This window comes from Vigna unguiculata, chromosome 6 (genome assembly GCF_004118075.2).
Source record: "Vigna unguiculata cultivar IT97K-499-35 chromosome 6, ASM411807v1, whole genome shotgun sequence".
Lineage (NCBI taxonomy): Eukaryota > Viridiplantae > Streptophyta > Magnoliopsida > Fabales > Fabaceae > Vigna > Vigna unguiculata.
In genome coordinates, this window is record NC_040284.1 from 28082830 (window position 1) to 28103925 (window position 21096).

General features: G+C 32.6%; 3 protein-coding genes across 5 annotated transcripts; all 3 read left to right on the forward strand.

Annotated features, from left to right (window-relative positions):
* Positions 1-5310: 5310 nt before the first annotated feature.
* LOC114186975 lies at positions 5311-6808 on the forward strand. The gene has a single exon (XM_028075063.1). It carries the CDS (start codon positions 5568-5570, stop codon positions 6507-6509), a length of 942 nt encoding a protein of 313 aa, XP_027930864.1. The 5' UTR covers positions 5311-5567; the 3' UTR covers positions 6510-6808.
* A 3126-nt stretch (positions 6809-9934) lies between these two features.
* LOC114188084 (cell division control protein 48 homolog D) lies at positions 9935-16320 on the forward strand. Of its 2 annotated transcripts, none has more exons than XM_028076601.1 (13): positions 9935-10211; positions 10286-10542; positions 10879-11123; positions 11271-11421; positions 11530-11801; positions 12208-12332; positions 13512-13555; positions 14507-14638; positions 14742-14819; positions 15281-15363; positions 15439-15561; positions 15771-15831; positions 15907-16320. In XM_028076601.1, exons 3-13 carry the CDS (start codon positions 11101-11103, stop codon positions 16060-16062), a joined length of 1248 nt encoding a protein of 415 aa, XP_027932402.1. In that variant the 5' UTR covers positions 9935-10211; positions 10286-10542; positions 10879-11100; the 3' UTR covers positions 16063-16320. The 2 variants fall into 2 exon arrangements, with proteins under 2 accessions (XP_027932402.1, XP_027932401.1); XM_028076600.1 differs by having other exon boundaries at positions 9936-10211; positions 10993-11123.
* Positions 16321-17165: 845 nt separating this feature from the next.
* LOC114188085 (plant UBX domain-containing protein 4-like) lies at positions 17166-20997 on the forward strand. Of its 2 annotated transcripts, none has more exons than XM_028076602.1 (4): positions 17166-17387; positions 19396-19717; positions 20037-20132; positions 20336-20997. In XM_028076602.1, the coding sequence occupies exons 1-4, from the start codon at positions 17239-17241 to the stop codon at positions 20705-20707; spliced, it is 939 nt and encodes a 312-aa protein (XP_027932403.1). In that variant the 5' UTR covers positions 17166-17238; the 3' UTR covers positions 20708-20997. The 2 variants fall into 2 exon arrangements, with proteins under 2 accessions (XP_027932403.1, XP_027932405.1); XM_028076604.1 differs by having other exon boundaries at positions 19396-19684.
* Positions 20998-21096: the final 99 nt, after the last annotated feature.

The following is a 21096-nucleotide window of genomic DNA, read 5'->3' on the forward strand; positions in this document are numbered from 1 at the left end:
AAGTGTTTGAAAGCCACAATGAACACTCGTCCAAGATTAAATAGGCCGCGGAGAAACTGACAAATCACATCAAATCATAAAAAATGCTGTAGTCATCGTGCAAAATATTTAAATTTATAAAATATTAGTTAATATTTAAATGCTTAGTTTTTCATTTAAAATCATCATTATAGTAATGAAAATTGATTAATGATTAATAAAGTATTTATTTCAATAATGTTAAAATAGGAGAAGTATTCGATACAACTTATAATAATTATTTTAAAAATTCAAAAGATCACCTTGTTATTGATTATTTGAGGAATTTTTTTCCAAAGGTCTTAAATGAAGTGAATAGTCTTGGTGACGAGAAGTCCACCTTAATTTATTTTTAAATTGTCAATTTTACTTTAATAATTTATGTTGTATTCAGTCAATTGCGGTGAAGAAGAATTATTTTATTTTAAAATGATTATTAAACGCCTTCATTTTAAAGTAATATAATTTGAGATATCATATGTTTAAAGTAATAAAATATAATGAATATTGAGGTAAAGTTTGTACGGTGTTGACTAGTGTTGAATAACGCAAATATATAGTATCTTAAATTATAATTCTATCTAATTAGTTTACTCAAATTAAAATATACTTAAGTAATTGGAAAATTAAAAAAAAAAAGGTATAGTTCTGTATTATTGGGAAGGGACTGATGGAATGTGGTTAGATTTTTAAAAGATAATAAAATATTGTGAATTTTAGTTGAGAGGTGCAAACAAGACATTTCAAATGGTATTAAAAAAGTGAAGAAAAAACAAACTAAAGGTGAGTTTGAAGTGGAGCCACATTCATTGATGAAACACTGTTTCATTTCGTCCACACAGGCCACAATCATTTTTCCTCCAAACAAACGCTGTTTTTTTATTTTTCATAAATAAATAAATAAATAATATAAGAGTAGTTATGAAATGTTATAACTCTTTTTAAAAAATACAGGAAAAAGAAATGCAAAGTTTGATATCATAGCCAAACAAACGCTGTTAACAACCTCAACTCAACACCGTTCCTTTTTTCTTCCATGATTCTCATTTGCAACTAAATATAATAAATAATTTATCTGTCTATTCTTTTAGTTGATACTATTAATTTACTTATAAATTTCCTTCAAAATAAATAAATGTTACTAATAAATATTTTTAAAAAGAGTGAGATGGTTTATTATTATTCAACGATTGTGTTTTACTTGTGTATTATAATTTTATGTTCCTGACATGTATTCAGTTATTCTTTTGAGTATGGCAAACATTAAAAAAAGTTACATAAGATCCTTTTCCAGGAATTCACATCTATGACCCCACACATTCCTCATTAGTCTGCAGCCACCTGTACGTTAAGTCCTTCAGTTGGGCCCCACCCCGTTTATTACTTGCTGTTATAACGGGCTTCTTTGTCGGCCCGTTAATTTTGGGCTGCTCTCACCGATTTCACACCCATTTCTACCCAATTTCCTTCCTTTTGACTTTGAGAGCAAGTAGAATATTTCATTAAAAAATTATAAATCTTCGTAGTCAACCTTAAGTTATGGAAAAGAGCGTAACATGTAAGTTTGACTCACTGTGTAACAGAATATACGAAAAAAATAATAAATTAAATTAAATTGAAAAATAAAAATCATGTCATGATATTTATTAACAAATTCAGATTTGTTGAATGTATTATTTTTTGTGTATAGATTTAACAATTTATTTTTAATGTATAATACAGATAAAAGGGTTACTAGTGATTTTAAAATCCCAAACTTCTGAATCATAAGCTTAATTTGAAAGCTATTTTTAAACTTATTTATTGTCGAAAATAATAATTGAACACTTCATAAACCAAAAAACTTATTATTTAATAAAAGAAAAAAAAAACACATATATAAGTGAAAACGACACCTTAACCTATCACATCTTTCTAATGATTATACTAGAAAAAGACATTTAACCATGCCACTAAAACCTCATCAACTTTCTCATCTCTAATAGAACTGCAATTCAGGGTTTCAAACCCATTTCTTGTGATACTATTTGTTTATAGTTTCACTCATGAACAAATGTGTATTTTAAATAAGTGAATGCATTAATAATGGATTGTTACTGAAAAAGTAGTGACTGTGATATTCTTTCAAAAGAAATAGTGATGATGATAAGCGAACCTGACAAATGATATATTATTCATGATGGTGTGAACCCAACCCAAATTAAAAACATCTAATGATACTGGAATAATAACACTTCGAAGGTAGAAAATTCCAATTACGTGTTAAAAATTTTGTTGTGGGGTTAGGATAATTAAATTAGGAAGTGATTAATGATTAAATTGTGATAAAGACATCTATAAAAAAGGTAATGACGAGGGAGTATGAAGCTGAAAAAGCTTGATTACATGTGATTAAGATAGAAAATGGAAACGAAGCTTTTAGCAGAGCATCATGATCATGCGTGTAATAATAGAAGTAAAAGTCAACACTTACATGTTTATACATCACGAGCTTTCCAATTCATTTGTGTGTGATTCCACTCTCTTAAATTATCCATTCATTACAAATTACAAATATATAACCAACAAAACATCAATATTCCTTGTACTGAAGAAAAAAAATTATTAATATTCATGTCACTATATGTTTCATGATACGAAGGTAACGCAACAAATATATATTTGATGTCGGCTTGAAATAGTATATACGAATTATTATTGATTTGTATGTTACAAGTTGGCTCCCATAATATATAGATATTTTGAAATTACACAACATCAATATTTCATGGACCGTAGTTATGAACTCATTATCTTGTTTCAAAACTAGATTGGGTAATCATAATTAGGCAAAGAGATTAAAATAAGTTAGCTCCGGTAAGTGATTGATTAAAGTAATTTCACTTTCTAAACTTTGATGATTGACGTTTGCTTACTTGAAAATAATTATGATTCGAGAAACAAATAATCTTAATACTGTTAATTAAAAATAATTAACATTAATATTAATTACAAAAATTCACTTATAATGGTTAAAAAATCTTATTAACATCAATAAAAAGATTTTAAAAGATGTTGGTTGAAAAATATTTTTGTTTATTTTAATAGAAGAAATCTTATAGTTAACATTGATATAAAATAATTTCAATTCACACCAACAATAAATGACATTTGTTGACGTTAATTAAAAAAAAAATCGTATTTGACGTGATAAAAAAAAATTGTGCTTACGAATAAAACCTAAATAAAAAATAATATTTACATAAAAAAAAATTGACAATAACAATAGAAAAACAGTTATAATTATTGACTTGGCATAAAAGAAATGTCTCTTCAATGAGTTGAAAAATATGAAATCGAGTTAATAACGTTTTAACATTGGTCAAAGTAATGACTTCCAAGAATATATTAACTGAGATTTAAAAAAAGTACACTAAGAAAAGGAGACATTAAAAAAATGAGAAAAGAGAGTATAAAAACTTTCAAATTCTTGCTTTCTAAAATTAAATTAAGCTATTTACTTTTAACTAATCAAACTATTCCTATAACTTATTATAATTTTCATTTTTTTTATCTAAACTGCATGTTTTATTATAAAATATTCTAACTTTCTTAAAATTATTCTTTAAAAATTTCTGATTCAAATTTGCATGAAAGTCTAATTTTTTTCCGTCCAAACATAAGGTTAGTATTTTCTCAAGTATTGTTGAGTAGCGGATTCATTCATTTAAACAATTAAAAGAAATTTAATATAACATAAAGTTAGTTTTTAAAAAATAATTTGTATATATGACATAAAATTTCTTAACAACAAAATCTTTTATACTCGTTAATTATATATTCTTTACGACAATAAAAACTGAAATATTTTTACACCCACAATCGTGTATAACATCAATTTATAACTTATTTCAAATCGTTGCATTCTAATTTGTCTAACTTCGAAATATATTTCCAAATGTTGTGTCGAATAATAGGTACCTTGTTTAAATATGCCACATTTTAAAATTATAAATATTCTTTTTATTTGTATAGTATATATACAGTAAGATTTAATTTCTTAGAATCTACTCCGACATGTTTTTTTTTTTCTACTAGCTATCTTATATTATTGGTGTGAAATATTTGTTATTTTTAAAATTATTAATATGTGTAGAAAAAATTGGTTCAACGTCATGTCTAAAAGACTTGTAATATTAGTAACCTAACTGTTGTTCTACTTTCCCTTTTGCAATAATTTGTTGGACTTGTTCCTTCTCAATCAAAGTGAGATTTAACAAGATTTTGCGAAGCCATAAAACCATTCCTTCGTGTGGTAGAGATTGGAATGAAGGGAAAGAGTTAAACAATAATTTTGTCATAATTCAACAGCATTTAATCATTTCTTATTTATTCTCGAGTGGTTGGTATCAACGAGTTAGTGCTGAAAACACACTACTATCTTACGCAATCATCCGCGTCAACCTCTGTGGATCACACTCATACAAATGTTACAAACCTACGCATTAACGTTGTAACGCTTCGAAAATTAAGCACTTCCGTAATAATGTTGTAAGAAGTGATTCGGTGTATCGAAGTGATTAAATGCAATTTCGGTGAATAGGAAACTATACCAAATTGAAAAAGTTATGATTTAATCATCTTAAAGAGCTTTTATTACAGTTAATGATGATTGTTCATGCATGACGTACTATCTTTCAATTTGGATTATACACTTATTCACTTTCTATTACTTTAGCTGTTTGGGCTTAATCGTTTATGGTTATTTTAGTCTTTTAATTTTAATCATTTACTATTTACTATTTAAAGTTAACAACTTTTATATGTTTAGTGAAACTTAATTTGAAAATTCAAAGCAAGGACTAGAATAACACTAAATTGTTAAATTAAAAGACTAAAACGTTAATAAATGATTAAATCTAGAGATATTGTCGTTTAAATCTTTTACGTGATGTTTTTTTTTATAAATCTGTTAAATAAGTAATAAAGTATTGACGTGTCTCAAAATCATATCCTTTTCTTCATATACAATATTTATTTGTGGTTAATATAGTACTCGAAGTGAATTTAAGTTTTGAAAATATAATGATATTGTGGTAGAGTTGTATATATAGTATTAGAAATGAAATAAGAGGGAATTGAAATTGGTTGGAGGAAAGTGGAAGAGTGAAATGTTGGTGATTAATATAGAAGAGAATGAAGGATTAGAAATAGAGGGCATAGCATGTGCACCCCACACATATCCACCATTATCTTTTGTTTTCCTCGGTGATTGGCGAAGAAAGGCAGATATAAAGCTGCATAAGGAGGTGATTATTATGCACACACACACACTCTCCAAACACCAAATTGTATGGCACATGCTTCTTCCAACTCAATGGACCCCAACACCCTCCCTTAAAATCTATGCCATCCCTTTCCCCTCTTTCTTTCTTTAATGCCTCATTCTCTCTCTCTCTCTCTCTTTCTCTCTCCTCCTCCCCTCATCTAACATCGCAACACAAGAACCTTCAACCACCGCTGCAAAACGCCATAAATTCAACACAACGCAACTTTCTCAACACGCAGACATGGACAAACCCCAAACACTTCTCTCCCCCAACGCCACCAACTGCAATTCACCGGAATTCGAGTTCTGGATGCTCCGAAACCCTTCTTTCCCTCAGCCCCATCTTCTCTCCGCCGATGAACTCTTCGTCGACGGCGTCCTCCTCCCCCTCCACCTCCTCCCCAACAAACCACACCCATCTCCCAAAGCCTCCACCTTTACCCCTCCGATCCACGAACCCGACCCCGAACCCGGTTCACCGCCCGACCCAGAACCTTCCCCTTCCATTTTAACCGAATCCACCACCTCCTCATCCGCGTCCAAACGCTGGAGGGACATTTTCAGAAAGACCGATAAGAAAAACACGGAAAACGCAGAAGACAAAGAGAAAGGGAAAAAGAGAGAGAGAAAAAGTGGTACTTCAGCGAGTTCCGCGGAATTGAACATCAACATATGGCCCTTCTCCCGGAGCAGGTCCGCGGGAAATGCGGGTACCCGACCCAAGCTCTTCGCCGGAGCCCCGTTGACCCGGAAGGTTAACAGCGCGCCTTGCTCCCGGAGCAACTCCGCCGGCGAGTCCAAGTCCAGAAAGTGGCCCAGCAGTCCTGGCCGGGCCGGCGTCCACGTGGGCCGGAGCAGCCCGGTCTGGCAGGTCCGCCGCAAAACCTCCGACCCTCCCAAATCTCGCCGGAGCAAAGTCGCCGTCGGAGGAGGAACCACGAGGGTTTTGAATCTGAACGTCCCCATGTGCATTGGCTACAGACACCACCTGAGCTGCAGAAGCGACGAGAACAGCGCCGTGGGTGTTAGTGGCGGCGGCGTCATCACCAACGGTAACAGTAGTACTTCTATTAATAATAATACTCATAATAGCAACAGTGGAGGCAATGATGGAGGAAGTGGGGGTAACATTTTTAACCTGCGCAACCTCTTCACCAAAAAATGCGTAGTAACTTCTCACTAGTGTTACTTTTTAACCGCGCCATAAGTTGTATAATTAGTGTTTTTTTTTTTTTTTGGAGGGGTTTATTTAGATTTTCGTATACGGAAAGCTATAGTTTCTCTTTTCATTTTGTGACTTTGTATGTAACAAAAAAGGTATCTCTTTCTGACTTACAGAGGTTAGGAGTTGAAATTAGATTCGTCGTGTCATAGCTCGTAAATGGTATCTTTTCCTTTGTGCTCTTCCTCGTGTAATCTGAAATGCTTTATCAGAATGTATTTACTATTATATTATATATTATTATTTAAGTTCAGTTTGGACTTTCCTATGTAACTTTTTGCTGTTCTTAGTTTTCTCATTGCCTTTTTTATGTTATGTTTTCACATCGCTAGAACACAAAGCAGACAACAAAAAATTATAATGAAACTTGTCTGAGGTGGCTGATAGATAAAAATTGTTTGAATAATTCTTGATTTATCGTTTATGATCCACTGAATGGCATCTCAAAGGGAAAGGTAGAATTTGTTGAGAAGGATTTTGAATGTGGTTGTGTTGAGTCGAGAGAAGACTTTTAACGAAAGGGTGTGTTAATGATTGTTGAAAGAAATGAATGCTCTTTACAGTTGTGTCAGCAACTATTTCTGCATCTTTGCTGTCATGCATGGCATGGCATAAGTTGGATTGTTAGGCTTTTAGGTGCTTTTGAGTTTTACATTGTTGCTGATACACAGACCCTGAAAAATGAAAAGAAATTAAAAATGACAGAAGAAAGTTAAATTTGTGGAAAAGCCTCCCCTGAAATAATGATTACTGTGGGTGAAAGAAAAATCACCATGTTTGTTTGTTCTAAAATGGGTGTATATACTGCACTTTTGTGTTCTCACTTATTTTTTGGAATTATGATGAATGTAAGTAAGCTTGTTTTATGAAGGTTTTTAATGGGTTGAATGTTCTTTCTGAGTTATCATCACCTACTATTAATTTAAAACCAAAATAGGATGGAACAAAATGAATTTATTTTAACCCCTGTAAACATATAGAATTAAGTTACTTCCCAAATAATTTATTTTCATTCTAATCATTTATGGTATTGAAATCTAATCGGTAACTGATTTTAATTATTGGGTCTTAAAAATGAAAGGAGAAGAATAACTTCATAGTATTTTTTTAATATAATAATAGAATAATAATATGAAATATATATTTTGAAAAGTGCTTTTTTTTTAGTCTGGATGATGCATGAAATGCTGTTCGTAAGAATATAAAAGTAATAATTTTGAGAATTTTTAATCGAAAAAGTTAAGAGAATAGTTTCCTGTCTAAAACAGATATATTTTCCCATGTATAGTGTAAGAATAGATAATTTAAACTTTAAATGAGATAAAGATTTAAAAAAATTAAATTCGTGTTCGTAAAGATGTTTAGTCAGGGTCATTGTGTACGAAGTGAGAATAAAAGATTTAAGTTAAATATATTTTTGTTACATGAAAATTGAAATTAGTCTATATTTTTTTTAAATTTTGATTTAATTTAATTTTTAATTTAAAAAATAAGTAAATTTAGTTTTTTAATCAAAATGTATTAAATTTATTAAATTGATTGCATTGATTGAAATATTTATGTTTTGATATTAGTTAAGAAATCCATTTAAAAAAATAAAACAAAATTTATTTAAAATAATTAATTCAATTCAATATAAACAATTTATATAATGTCACATACTTCTTACCTTAAAAAGTATTTCACAAAAATGAGTATGTCTTAAAAGATATAAGTTGAATAAGTTTTATTATAAATTGATATTTGACTTATATATAAAAAAAAATCAATTTCAATGTTAGATACTAAAATGGACAAAATATCATGGCTAGTGGTTTTTCATTTATTTAATTACTTTAATATATCATATTTAATAATGAATTTACTTGAAACAATTAAACAATCGCATTATATATATCTTTACTATGTAAAAGACTCTTTTTAAATAACAAAACATAAGTTTTAAAATAGAGAGATATTACTTGCACGAGACATCGTAACTTACTTAAACATCTTTACCTAATACATAAAAAAATAATCACGATTCTCCTCCCTTCAATCAATAAACTTATAGTTTGAGCGATATTTATGATGAATAGTTATTTTGACTTACTGTTTACTTAAATTAGGAGTTATGTTTTAAATATGAATGGAAACAATATTTTGTCTTCTATCAGGAAAATATGAATGGAAAAAAATAAATAAATATCTAAAATTTCTGGAGAGAAAAAAAAATGGAAAATAATTGCTTACAGAAAATGAATTCGAAATAAAATACAAACAATTTAAAATTATGTCAACCTAAGCTGTACTAATATTTTGCTTACATGAAATCGATAATGGTGGATAAAATGTGCAATGATAAAATTTCATCTCTATCAAACTTTGAAATATCGAGATTATAAAAGAAAAGGAGGTGAAATGCCGAAAGGTGCTTTTTGTCGAAAACTATATCCGGCTTTCCTTCTTCCAAGGTTGTGAAACATGGATCACAAATTTTTGTTTGCTCAAAGAAACTAATATTTTAGTTAATGCGTGTTAATTACACGAGAAGAAGCTTCAAACACGTAGCGTGCTTAAATTGAGTGAAAATTGCAGTGGACAAGTGTGGTATTATTATAAATGTACCATGATTTGGTTACGAAGGTAGATTTTAGAAGATGCCCATACAAACAGGGAAGCTGCAAGAGTGGTGTGAGTAATAATTGAACCAACACCAAATGCGAAAAGGTTACAATTTCGTACACAGTGCATGTGGCCCATTACATAAACCCATATGCAATGCTTCATTCTCGGTCAAACTAAACTACGAGGGAGTCAAAAATTTCAAATTTAAATTCATGAAAATTAGAAAGAAGAAGAAGAAGAAAAAATTTATTGTTAGAACAAAATAAATATGCAGTTTTTCATATTATCTCATTCACCTATCTAACGTAAGGCCAACAAAAAATCTTGTAACTTTGGGTCTTTTCTCAAATATTCGGTTTATGAATCTACTAAATTTATAAACCTGTTAGATATAGTAAATGTTAGTTTGGGTTTGTGATCTGGATAGTGATTAGTAAGTTTAAGAAATTACTTTAGGTATGTGAAATAATTAGAATGAAACAAATAATTTGTAGTTATAAGAAAATTTATGATTCTACGATGTATAGAAAAGACATGCAATTTTTAATACATATATTTAGAGGCTTAAACAATTTTTTAACTTTTAAAAGACATGCAATTTTTTTAGCGTTAATATTACTTATTAATTTAATCATTCGTCTCACTATTTGATTTTCTACAACCTTATAATTTTTAATGTAGGTTCGCAGTAATAGAGTGTTTTCATTTTAATTCCTACATATCACGTCACTTTGTAATTTATGAACACGCGTCAGGCTCTTCTATTGTGTTATTTTCTCTTCAATTTTTCGTTTCTCTCTCCATAAAGTTCTAGAGAGATATAAGATATAAAGCGGGAAAGTTGAAGAAGGACTTCCAGAGCACGAAAGACGGTGCGGTACTGTAGTGTAACGAACTATACTATTGTAGTCACGTCAAATTCACTTTCGTTTCTTCGTTCTTCAATGTCAATGGAGCGTTTGGCTAGGTCAGCTCGAGGGTGGCGTTGGTATTGGCGTTCGTTCTCCTCTTTTCAAACCCTAACTTCTCGCTCCTCACGTCTTTCTACACATCCCAGTAAGTTCCTCTTTCTTTTATTTTCCAGAACTCATTTCGTCGCGAATGCTTCATGTTTGTTGTTTTTTCTGTAGAATTTGCGTCTTCTTGGTTTTCCTCGCCCGATGTTTCCATGTCCAGAGTCTTGTCCGAGGATTATTCATGGCTTCCGGTCTTCTTTGCTGGTGTTTTTGGATCTGGATTGGTGGGAGTGGCTTATGCGGATAATGGTGCTGTGGATATCCAAGAAAGAGCCAAGAAGGAACGCGAGCGAATTGAGGAGTTGATTAGAAGTAGGGGAATTCGATACGGTTCTTATCCTTTATTTTCTGTAGCCGTTAAAGGCCAGAAGGTTGGTGCACATTGTTATTCAGTAATTTGCTTCAAGTTCAGGACGATTTTCATGGGAGATAAAACTACAAGTGGTTATTGATAACTTCTTGGTTTATGTTTTCCAAAGTTCTTATGTTTTAAAATGGTATTTGGTTAATGCCCGTAATTACCAATCTTTCCCGTTTCAAGATTGTTTCAAGATTGTATTCTAATGAAATCTGAACTCTACCGATATTGCATTATTTATATATATTATTTTTCAATTTGAAGTGTTGTCTTGCGTGTCATTGTTAAACTTCAACCTTTCATTTTTCTTCAGTCACATTGATTTGGGCATTCTACTCTTTTTGTCTAGAAAATAAAAAGAAAGAAGTCACAACCACTATGCTCTAGTTTTGATGATGCAATCTTCAAGTTCTGTTACTATAATAGAAATAAAAACTATCTGATGGTGGAGTTACAATTATAGGTCAGTGTTAAGTTTCAAATTCCTCATGGTTGTGATATTTCACAACTTATTGCAAGTCTTACTGCACATCTTGGGACGAAGGCTGAAGGCCATGGAGGTGGTTCAGACATGTTGTTACGAGCTTGGAACAGGTAATTCATTCTATATTTCTGTGTTTTAGGGAATATTAGTTTGCATGTTTATGGCATTTGATATACATATTGAGTTTTCTCATTTACAGTTTACTGTATTGACGCACTCAATTCATGATCCTCAATTTTCTTGTGACCTATCCACAGCCCAGTTGCTTGGCAACTTACCCTTTCTAATCCATCAGAACAAAAACATATTCCAGAGAATGGCATTGACATGTCATCGAAAGATATAAATACAGAAGATACAGATCTATGTATACTCATATTTCATTCTCTCGTTGGCTCAGATAAGGCTGTAAGTATATTTTTTTTTTCATATTTCTTAATTTGATCTACTCATTATTTTTACTTTTTGCATTGAAAAAAATGGTCATTGTTCAATAGAAAAATGTGAATATTGCAGGAAATTGAATTCATTAAGCAAGGGGAATTGAGTCCTGAAGAGCTTGATGCTTTCATCTCTGTTTTACAATTAGCCGGTAACAAGTTGGGACAAAAAAGCACCCTGGAAAGAAAACCAAGGGAAGAGACTGAAAAGGTGCCATCTGTAGATAAATCTATTTCTGATCTTGAGGGTATGGGAGTGAGAATTTATGGACTTGATGAACCCGTAGGTATATTGAAAGATGCTGAGATATCATGGGACAACATTGCTGGTTATGAACATCAAAAACGGTATGTAAATCTGGACATTTGGCTTGTGCTTTTCAACTATCTGAATTTTCTATATCTAATTTTGTGAAACGCAAATGTTTTTCATGATGCTTTTCAATTTTATGGTTTTTGACACCTCCGTTGCAAGTGGGCAAAACTGAAATAGACGTATATATTTCTTTTTTCTAACTATTTATGTTTATATTTCAGCTAATGTGATTAGATTCTAGTATTTAAGGGAATGGGAGTTTTGTCTGTCAATCCAGCCAACTGGGTCATGCTTATATGATTAATGTGGTTTCTATATCTCACAAGAGCTCTGTAACACTACTTTTTAACCCCTAGTATCATTTATAAACATGGTGTGTTCAGCTTTTATTTCTCATTATGCACGAAAGTAAATTTACTTAAATCTTTAATTTCGTAGATTAATAGAAGATACAATACTATTGGCATTGCATAGTCCTGAAGTATACGATGATATTGCCCGAGGGACTCGTCATAAGTTTGAGTCAAACAGACCTCGAGCTGTGCTATTTGAAGGTCCACCTGGTGTGTCATTTAGACTCTTTTACATGTTTTCTGTATAATGTTGTAATCCAAGCAGGGCATATGCTTAGTTTGATTGAATTTCTATATTCTGTTTTGCTTTTTCCATTCTTTTATAAAAGCCAATTTTTCTCACAAGAAATAGAATCTGAAAGGGAAAACATATGTATGGGAAAAAAAAAGTTCTCATTAGGAAAGCTATTTTCTCAAATACAAACTGTTGATAACCTAAAAAACCATTTACAAAAAGGTACTAAGATATGTAGAATGGCAAGCTGATGATTCTCTAAGACTGTCATGAGGCAAGCTGATGGAGGGAGTGGTGGCAGCAAGGCTGAACTGAAAGCAAAGGTCTGAACCATCTTGAATTATACAGCAGTAGGTTGCCTGCAGCAGCAGCAGCAGCAGCCAGAAACTATCTTGGACATGCTAAAATACATGTCAAGGAGATTGAAACCTTGAGTAAATGACAGGACCCAAAATTGTCTAACGCATTAAAATTAAAATACGTGGGAAACTGGTGAAGTAGATAGTTGAAATGAAGAACAAAGCTGATGATCATGAGGATGATAAAATAGTTGTGACCTAATGCCAAAGAAGAAACAGGCAAGAGAGACAATACAGTTGAAGGGAAATCATGAAAATGTTCCTGAGTTGAGGTAATTTAGCAGCTAATTAGTGGTGAAACAGGTCTTATGATGGTATCACTTTGATACCATGTTGGAAGTATGTGATTTTGGATACAGAGGGGGAGGAGATTGAGGGAAAAATGGGTTTTGCATAATATTCTGTTATGTAATGGAATGTCTTGCTAAGTTTGTTCTTAAGACCTAGATCTATACTGATCATAATCTTAATTAAAATTAGTGAAATAAATTGTATGAACATGACAGCCAATGCTAAGATACTTTTGAAATATTTTCACATATTCTAATTTCTAACAATCATTTCATTTATTATGTGAGCTTTTGGCATATCAATATACTCATGATCTCCGAAGTTTGAACTGCGTTTATTTCATGCGCAGGATCCTAGATATTTAGTAGATTTTGCCACTGTTTCAGTAAGAAACTGCATCTTTGAAATTTGAATCTCAATAGAAGTTACTGGCATCAGTATACAGCCTTTAATATTCATTATCCACATTAAATTATGTTTGATTAGCACATTTTATGGTTTCAGGTACAGGGAAAACATCCTGTGCTCGTGTTATTGCCAATCAAGCGGTATGTTGCTTTTAATTGTTTTACAATTTTACCCCTTAGCTTTATTTTTAAAATGCTTTCTGAATATCCTGCTCTATCCTCTACCAACAGAAAAATATACTTTAAAACTATTCTTGAAGTTACATTTATGGAAGTTGTTGCTTTGGGTACTCATGTTCCACTTCGATGTCAAAATTGGTTGTTTAGCTCTGTCACTTACCAGGAAGTTGAATCTTGTGTTTTTCATGGGGAAAGCTCCTCCATGTATTGACTACTGCTGATTAATATTACTATATATCCTTACTTTGTTTGTGCATGTTTTCATTCCTCATAGTTTGGTTTGTATGTCTGTTCTGTAAGCTTTGAGATTGTGATTTTCTGTATTTTACTCTTTGCCAGACAGAATTATTTTTTATTTCAGAGCTATGCTTTAAGAATGTTGTTGTGGTCAAAGTAAAGAATGAATTCATTTGATGAAGTCTAGGTGCTTCAAAAAGTCTTGCTTCAATATTTGCAATTACCTCTTCTTTTTGCAACTGTGGTTGCAAGGAGGAGGAACAAGGGTGATTGAGTGGGAAATCTTTTCATAATTGAAATATAGTTACTATTTGGACACAGGGGAAGAGCTGGTCTTCTTGCCAGCTGGAATTCTGGGGGTAAGGGAAGTAGATTGATCAAGTTGTATCTCCATCTTTGATTTGGGCTGGTGATTTGGGCGGGGTAGGGCTGATCAAATTAACTGGTTGTAAATTAAGTTAACCATAACTGTACATAAACTTTTTCATGTTATCTGGTTAACTGAAAACAGCTATAGCTTATGGTTCTGAGCTCATGTGTAAAAGAGCTGTATTCAATATGGTCACGTACAGGGCAATGATAACTATGCTTATGATTCTTGATTGTCTGCAATATGGTATTAATTATGAGGGGTAAATATAGAGTGAACTGAAATCGGTGAACTTGATTTGGCAGGGTGTCCCTTTACTATATGTTCCACTTGAGGCAATAATGTCCGAGTTCTATGGTAAAAGTGAACGTCTTCTAGGGAAAGTGTTTTCGCTGGCAAACAATCTTCCAAATGGTGCTATTATATTTCTGGATGAGGTAACAAAATGAGAATGTTGATATGGAGTTGCTTTGTTCCACTTGTTGATTTTCTGGAAAACTTCTTTACGTATTGTTTGTGTTTTTACTTTTTGCGATACAGATTGATTCTTTTGCTGCTGCACGTGACAATGAAATGCATGAAGCTACACGTAGAATATTGTCAGTCTTGTTGAGACAGGTTAATCTTGTTGGTTACTGCTTTATGATACATATGTCTTTAGAAAAGGATTGTGTGCTGGAGTTTTGAAGTTCTATTTTGTAGTGAAGAGTTTATAAAGACTTATTTTCAGTTTGTAAGTTTTATTTAGCATTATATTATATGTACTCGTCAAGATTGATTTACGATATGTTCTTTGACTTTAACAGCTTTCTAGTATTGGTTGATTTACTAACCATTTACTGGGATAACTTTTGATTGTTGTGGTAGCTTTTTATAATATTGAAATTTTAGTATTGCCGGAACCAAAGTAATGGACTTTCGTATTAAGACAGTAAACAGCTTGATAATTCTTAAATGTAGAAAAAAAATCATTGTTAGGTAGAAACTCTTGTATCAATAACTCGTCTAAACTAAATAAAAACACGCTGAAAGGTTACTTTTTTATGCAATTTGACGGATGGATGAAGCAAATTTTGCAGATAGATGGCTTTGAGCAGGATAAGAAAGTAGTAGTCATTGCTGCCACAAATAGAAAGGAAGACCTTGATCCCGCATTAATCAGGCGAGCATCAATACAAATTACGGTTAAGCATGGAGGAATTAAACCCTAACTGTTTTTTTCTCCTTTTGCTTGTAGTCGGTTTGATAGTATGATCGCTTTTGGCTTACCTGATCATCGGAATCGTCAGGAAATAGCATCCAAATATGCAAAGCACCTGTCCAAACACGAACTAGAAGAATTTGCAAGAGTTACAGAAGAGTAAGTTGGGTTAACTTTAGAAGAATTGACCTCTTATTTTTACTTTCGCCATGACACATTCTTAAATCGTTGAAATCATGTATAACTGCTCATAAGCCTTTTTCATAACTTGAACACTCAACAGGCTCCAATTAACTACATTGTTTTACCTTGTCTCAAAAATGTTTTGCTCATTTTTTTGTGACTTTTATCGTTTTTTGTTGTTTCAGTATGTCTGGAAGAGATATCAGAGATGTTTGTCAGCAAGCAGAACGATCGTGGGCGTCAAAGGTAATCCTCTTTCTTTCCGATTTCCACCAGTCTTAGTGTTCAGTGGATATCTTAGTATTATTAATTGATGGACAGATTATTCGAGGACAAGTGCCTAAAGAGGGGGAAAAAGCGAAGCTTCCAGCTCTTCAAGAATACATAAAATGCGCCGAGAGTCGACAGGAGGCGCTGCGTAGTGCTGCCGCAAACAGGAAGGTTCCAACCTCTTCCCATCCCAAGATACTATACTAAGCGACTGAGACCTTTTTTTACGCTACAAAATACAAATGTTTGTCTGTCTGTTCATTATTCAATAGAGTCGCTGGATTTGATTGGTTTCGCATGGTAAAAATAGAAACCAGAGAATATAAAAGTAAGTGTCACTAGCATTTTCTCTTCTATTTTCTTTGAAAGGGAGCATTAGAATTCTTTGTTTGACTGTGATCTTAATTTATTGGGATAGAAAACTGGTTTACCTAGTGAAATTCTGACCTTTTTTTCCTTTTCCTCTAGTAAGTAGCTCAGTTGAAATGCGAGGTGAAGTTTAGAAGTTTAATTATTTACGCTTTTTGGTTCTCAAACTTGTTTTTGTATTAGTTACGTCATCAAGAATAAGTTTATGCATCAAGAATAAGTTTTTACCGGGTTATTCAATCATATATTGCTAATGTTTTTACATTGAAGTACTTTTATTAAATTAGTTGTAAAAACAATTTATCCAATTAATTAAGTTTGCTTGACTCTTTTTCTAATCTATATTTTTAAATTTAAATTCAATCTAATATAAATTAGTTTTTTCGGATTGAATTACTTTTTTTAGTCGTATTTTATGCTTTTTAGAATAAAATCTTATATAAAGTGTGTAAGATGTACAATAAAGTTTAAAAACTTTGCAATTGTAAAACTTGGATCAGATTTACTTATCCGACTTGGATATGAGCGATAAACCAGATGTTAGATCAAAAAATTATCTGACTAATAATAACATTAAGTTTCAAAATACATTGCGACTACGTATTTTTGTGATTCAGAAATAATAAAAAAAGTAAAATATACTTTTAATAGGCATTTACACAACTTGATATTATATTGAACTTATATATTCAAATTTATATATTTGCTAAAATATATCTAAGTTAATTATTTTCATAACTAAATACAAGTTATATGACAATTTCATAAAAAAATTACCAACATAGATAATATAATAAATTCAAAGATAAAATATATTTTATTTGCAATATGTTCGACTCATTATTTATTAGATTTTAAAATTTTATATCATTGTTTATCACATTCGGTTTTTAAAAATTTCAACAAAAAATACCTTGCATTTATTGAGTATAATGAGAGTATTAAATATTAGAGCGCAAAGCAAAAAATAGGCGAGTGACTCTTTCTCACGATTTTTGTGAAATCCTGATCGACATGGCCTCGCGGGACAACAAGAAGGCATCGAGGGCGTCGAGCAGCCAAGCAGGCAAAATTCGCACTCTCTCCGATCTCAACCGTCCTTCCGCCGATTCCGACAGCGACTCCGATGGCCCTCAGGAGTACTACACCGGCGGCGAGAAGAGGTTCTCTTCTTTCTTAGTCATTTTCTTCTTTTCTTCATATCTTCTCATCCTTCAATTCTTGAATTCCAACCAACAGAACACAATTAGAAACAACAAATGGCGTTTTATTTCACTCGGTATATTTTCAAGTCCACGCTATACAAACTCTAGCAGCTTCCTAATATAATTTCTTGTATACATATTCCCTTGCCAATTATTACTGTAAAGATTGGTAGAGTTGACTTGCATCAAGCTGGCGTACCACCAGTCCAAGGACTAGGTTAGATTTTGGGAACAGTTTTTTTCGATCGTATGAATTTCTAGTATGATTTATGTTTATTTGAATTCAGAATTGCGATTATGCTTGCATGTTTGCTTTTGTCTTCCTGTAGTTGTTATTATTTTGTTGATCTTTTATGACCTAAGTTGTGACTGTTTTGTGTGTGTGGATTGGTAACCTTTTCCCCCATGTGCTCTTGCATGGGTCAACATTTACATTTTGTTGGAGATTCCATATGATGGACATGACCAAATCATAATAGACATGAGTGCAAACCTCAGACCAGATTTGAGAGGTTGAGTTATGCATAAGTCTAGTCAAGTTCATTGAAACTAGTTTGCCGCCTACAAATATCTAATCCTAATTTAAAGATATTGAGCAGTTTTGTTAGAGATCTATATCACTTAGATATATTACCAAATCATAATATATAAGTGGAGTATAAACTCCATTTTACAAGTCAATTTTGTGATATTGAGTTAGACACAAATACATTTACCAAGACATTTATTGGCATACTGCTGTGATGGTACTCGGACAATTTTCTTAAACCGAAATTAGTGATTAGATTTCAGCTTATCACTTGTATGTGTTACTGTTGAAACTGTTGTAGAGGTCCTGATGCATGTTCAATTCATAATCAACGGGAGTAGGGGGGTCTTCTGGAAATGCAAGGTTCAGTGAATGGTAACACAAACATGCACGTATTCTTTGACACTTTAGTAGTGTAAAGTGGTTTAAGATTTTTATAAAACTCTTTTTTGGTTTAAGAATTTGAAAACTTATCTTAAGGCATTAAAAGAAATAAAATCATGCTTATTATGAGAGGTTTGGAACTTTTGCTTTGAAGCTATTCTGCTTAAAGTTTGGTTCCTTTCTTCTGGTATAGAAGTTGGTTTTTCAAAACCATTCAGATCCATCTCAGCTAGTTAAAGAATGGGACAATGAAGTGATAGCCTTCAAAGTCTATAATACCAGTGTAGTTATATTATGACTTCAAGCATTGCCCACTTGATTAATGCTTTAAGCTGGTTTAAGTTCACAATATTTGAATTTATCAAACTAAATAGCCTAGTAGCTTGGGGTACCTATATGTCTATATTTTTAGTGATATTTTCATATAGTATGTAATGTATTCAATTTTAAGCTGTGTTTGGATGGGTGGAGCAGAATGAAAGAGGATATTCCCATTTTCAGATGGTTAGGGATGGGAACCAAAATTGTCTCACCATTATGACTAATAATTTCGATACTCTCTAATTTAGAGGGTTTTCAGTGGTTATAATTTGAGGTTAGCCTTCAATAATTTCAACCCAACACCTTAGCCTGTTTGCTAAAAGTAAGGATATTAAAAGGGCAATACTAGAAGATGAATTTGTAATATACTCACTTGGGTAATTATTATTTTTACTTTCAAATAAAGGAAAGGGGATCTCCACAATCCCTCATTAGAAGTTTCAAATAATAGAGTGGCACCATGCCATCTCCAACCGACTCCACTTCATCCTCTTCAAAATTTACAAATGTAGCTGTATGCTTCACTTGTATTCTTGTTTAGATCATCAAGCACCATACAGTGAAAAATCACTTTGATTTTCTTGATAGAAAGTATTTCACATTTGGAATTTGAAAATTTAAAATTACTGGTACATCAATTTTTCAAGAGATTTGCAGATACACTTGTTCAGTTGATTTAACAATTTGATTATTTTCTATCCAGTATTTAACCATTGTACATTGTATCTTCAGTGGAATGCTTGTCCAGGATCCTTCAAAGGGAAATGATGTGGATGCGATTTTCAATCAAGCTAGGCAACTTGGTGCTATTGAAAGGCCTCTTGATCAGCTTCAGGAACCTCCAAGGTCAACTAGCTTTACTGGAACTGGTAGGTTACTCTCGGGGGAAACTGCACAGTCTACTACTAATCAGCAACCTGAGGCTGTTGTTCACAACATTGTTTTCTGGAGTAATGGTTTCACTGTAAATGATGGACCTTTGAGGAGATTGGATGATCCTGAAAATGCATCATTTCTGGAGGTGATGCTGTTTAAGATTCTGATTCCATTGATGGTAAAATAATTCGGAAATAATGAGGTTGAGTTCTTGGAAAGACAAATCCTGATGTTGGAGTATTGACCTTTTAATGTTTTTCGGGAAATCGGGGACTATCTTAACAAATTCCACTTACATTTTCGTGAAAATTATTTAAATTCTTTCTGAAATCCAACATATTTTATTATATAAGTATTTGGTTAGTTGCTTTCATAATTTATTTCCAGACCATGTAAGAATGTTGCCCCAGAAATGTGTTTGGGCTACTTTTAATTTCTTATTGGTTGCATAAAATGGTTTCGTTGTGCTTAATGATATTTGCTATTTTTTAATGCAGAGCATAAAAAAATCCGAGTGTCCCAAAGAGCTTGAACCTGCAGATAGGAGGTCATCTGTTAACGTTAACCTCATCAGAAGGAATGAGAACTATCCTGTGAGGTTTCTATTTGAGTTTTTTTATTCGTTCCTGTCCCATTTATGTTAGACTGCACTGAATTTTGTTGACATTGTTTACTAGTTTTGGGGCTTTTTAACTTTTGAATTCAATCCGGGTCCTTTTGTTATGCATAATTACTTGAGTCTGAAACCAAACACGCCCAGAGTGTAAATTATAAGTGCATTTGGTCATGGTTACAGGAACCCGAAAGGCAGCATGTTCCATTTCAGGGAGTGGGAAGAACTCTTGGAAGCAGCTCTACATCTGTGCCAACTGCTTCCTCAACACCGCCGACCACTGCGCCAACTCCTTCTGCGGGCCTGGTTGTTGATCAATCACTGCCATCGACCTCAATACAAATCAGGTTGGCTGATGGAACCCGCTTGATATCACAATTTAATCATCATCACACGATCAGCGACATCCGTGCCTTCATTGATGCATCTAGACCTGGGAGTCGGCAGAATTATCAACTTCAGATGATGGGTTTCCCCCCAAAGGTTCTAACTGATGAAACTCAGAGCATAGAGCAGGCAGGACTTGCAAATTCAGTTGTTATGCAGAAATTCTAGCAGACTGCCGTTTCATATTCGTCGTTGCTGGTTAAATGCTGCATTGAAGGGATGCAGTTTTATTGGGGATGTAGAGGTGAGGTACTTTTATTTCCATCATAAATATATTGAGATCCCCTGTGTTGGGGAACATTTTCTTTTATTTTGCTCAATGTTACCAAGTAATTTATTTGCTTTAGGACCAGTTGGATGACTTGACTTAGCATTGTTTTGGACCTAATTTCCTATTCTATATGATGACTGTGTTATTCTATTTCTAGCTGTGCCTAGAAACTTAACAACATATTATATTCAACACTTTACCACTGAAATATTTTCTTACCTTTGAAAATGTGGTAACGACTACATGTGTGGTGATATTGTATTATATTTCTTCTAAAGCTAACAAA

What these genes read in the sequence shown, in the direction of transcription:
- LOC114186975 (XM_028075063.1), top strand. Translation starts at nt 5,568, where the DNA reads ATGGACAAACCCCAAACACTTCTCTCCCCCAACGCCACCAACTGCAAT.
- LOC114188084 (XM_028076600.1), top strand. Translation starts at nt 10,100, where the DNA reads ATGTCAATGGAGCGTTTGGCTAGGTCAGCTCGAGGGTGGCGTTGGTAT. An exon ending in TCGTTGGCTCAGATAAGGCT is followed by an intron (nt 11,422 to 11,529) that starts GTAAGTATATTT and finishes TGAATATTGCAG; the next exon opens with GAAATTGAATTCATTAAGCA. An exon ending in CTTGATCCCGCATTAATCAG is followed by an intron (nt 15,364 to 15,438) that starts GCGAGCATCAAT and finishes TTTTGCTTGTAG; the next exon opens with TCGGTTTGATAGTATGATCG.
- LOC114188085 (XM_028076602.1), top strand. Translation starts at nt 17,239, where the DNA reads ATGGCCTCGCGGGACAACAAGAAGGCATCGAGGGCGTCGAGCAGCCAA. An exon ending in AGATTCTGATTCCATTGATG is followed by an intron (nt 19,718 to 20,036) that starts GTAAAATAATTC and finishes TTTTTAATGCAG; the next exon opens with AGCATAAAAAAATCCGAGTG. An exon ending in GAAGGAATGAGAACTATCCT is followed by an intron (nt 20,133 to 20,335) that starts GTGAGGTTTCTA and finishes TCATGGTTACAG; the next exon opens with GAACCCGAAAGGCAGCATGT.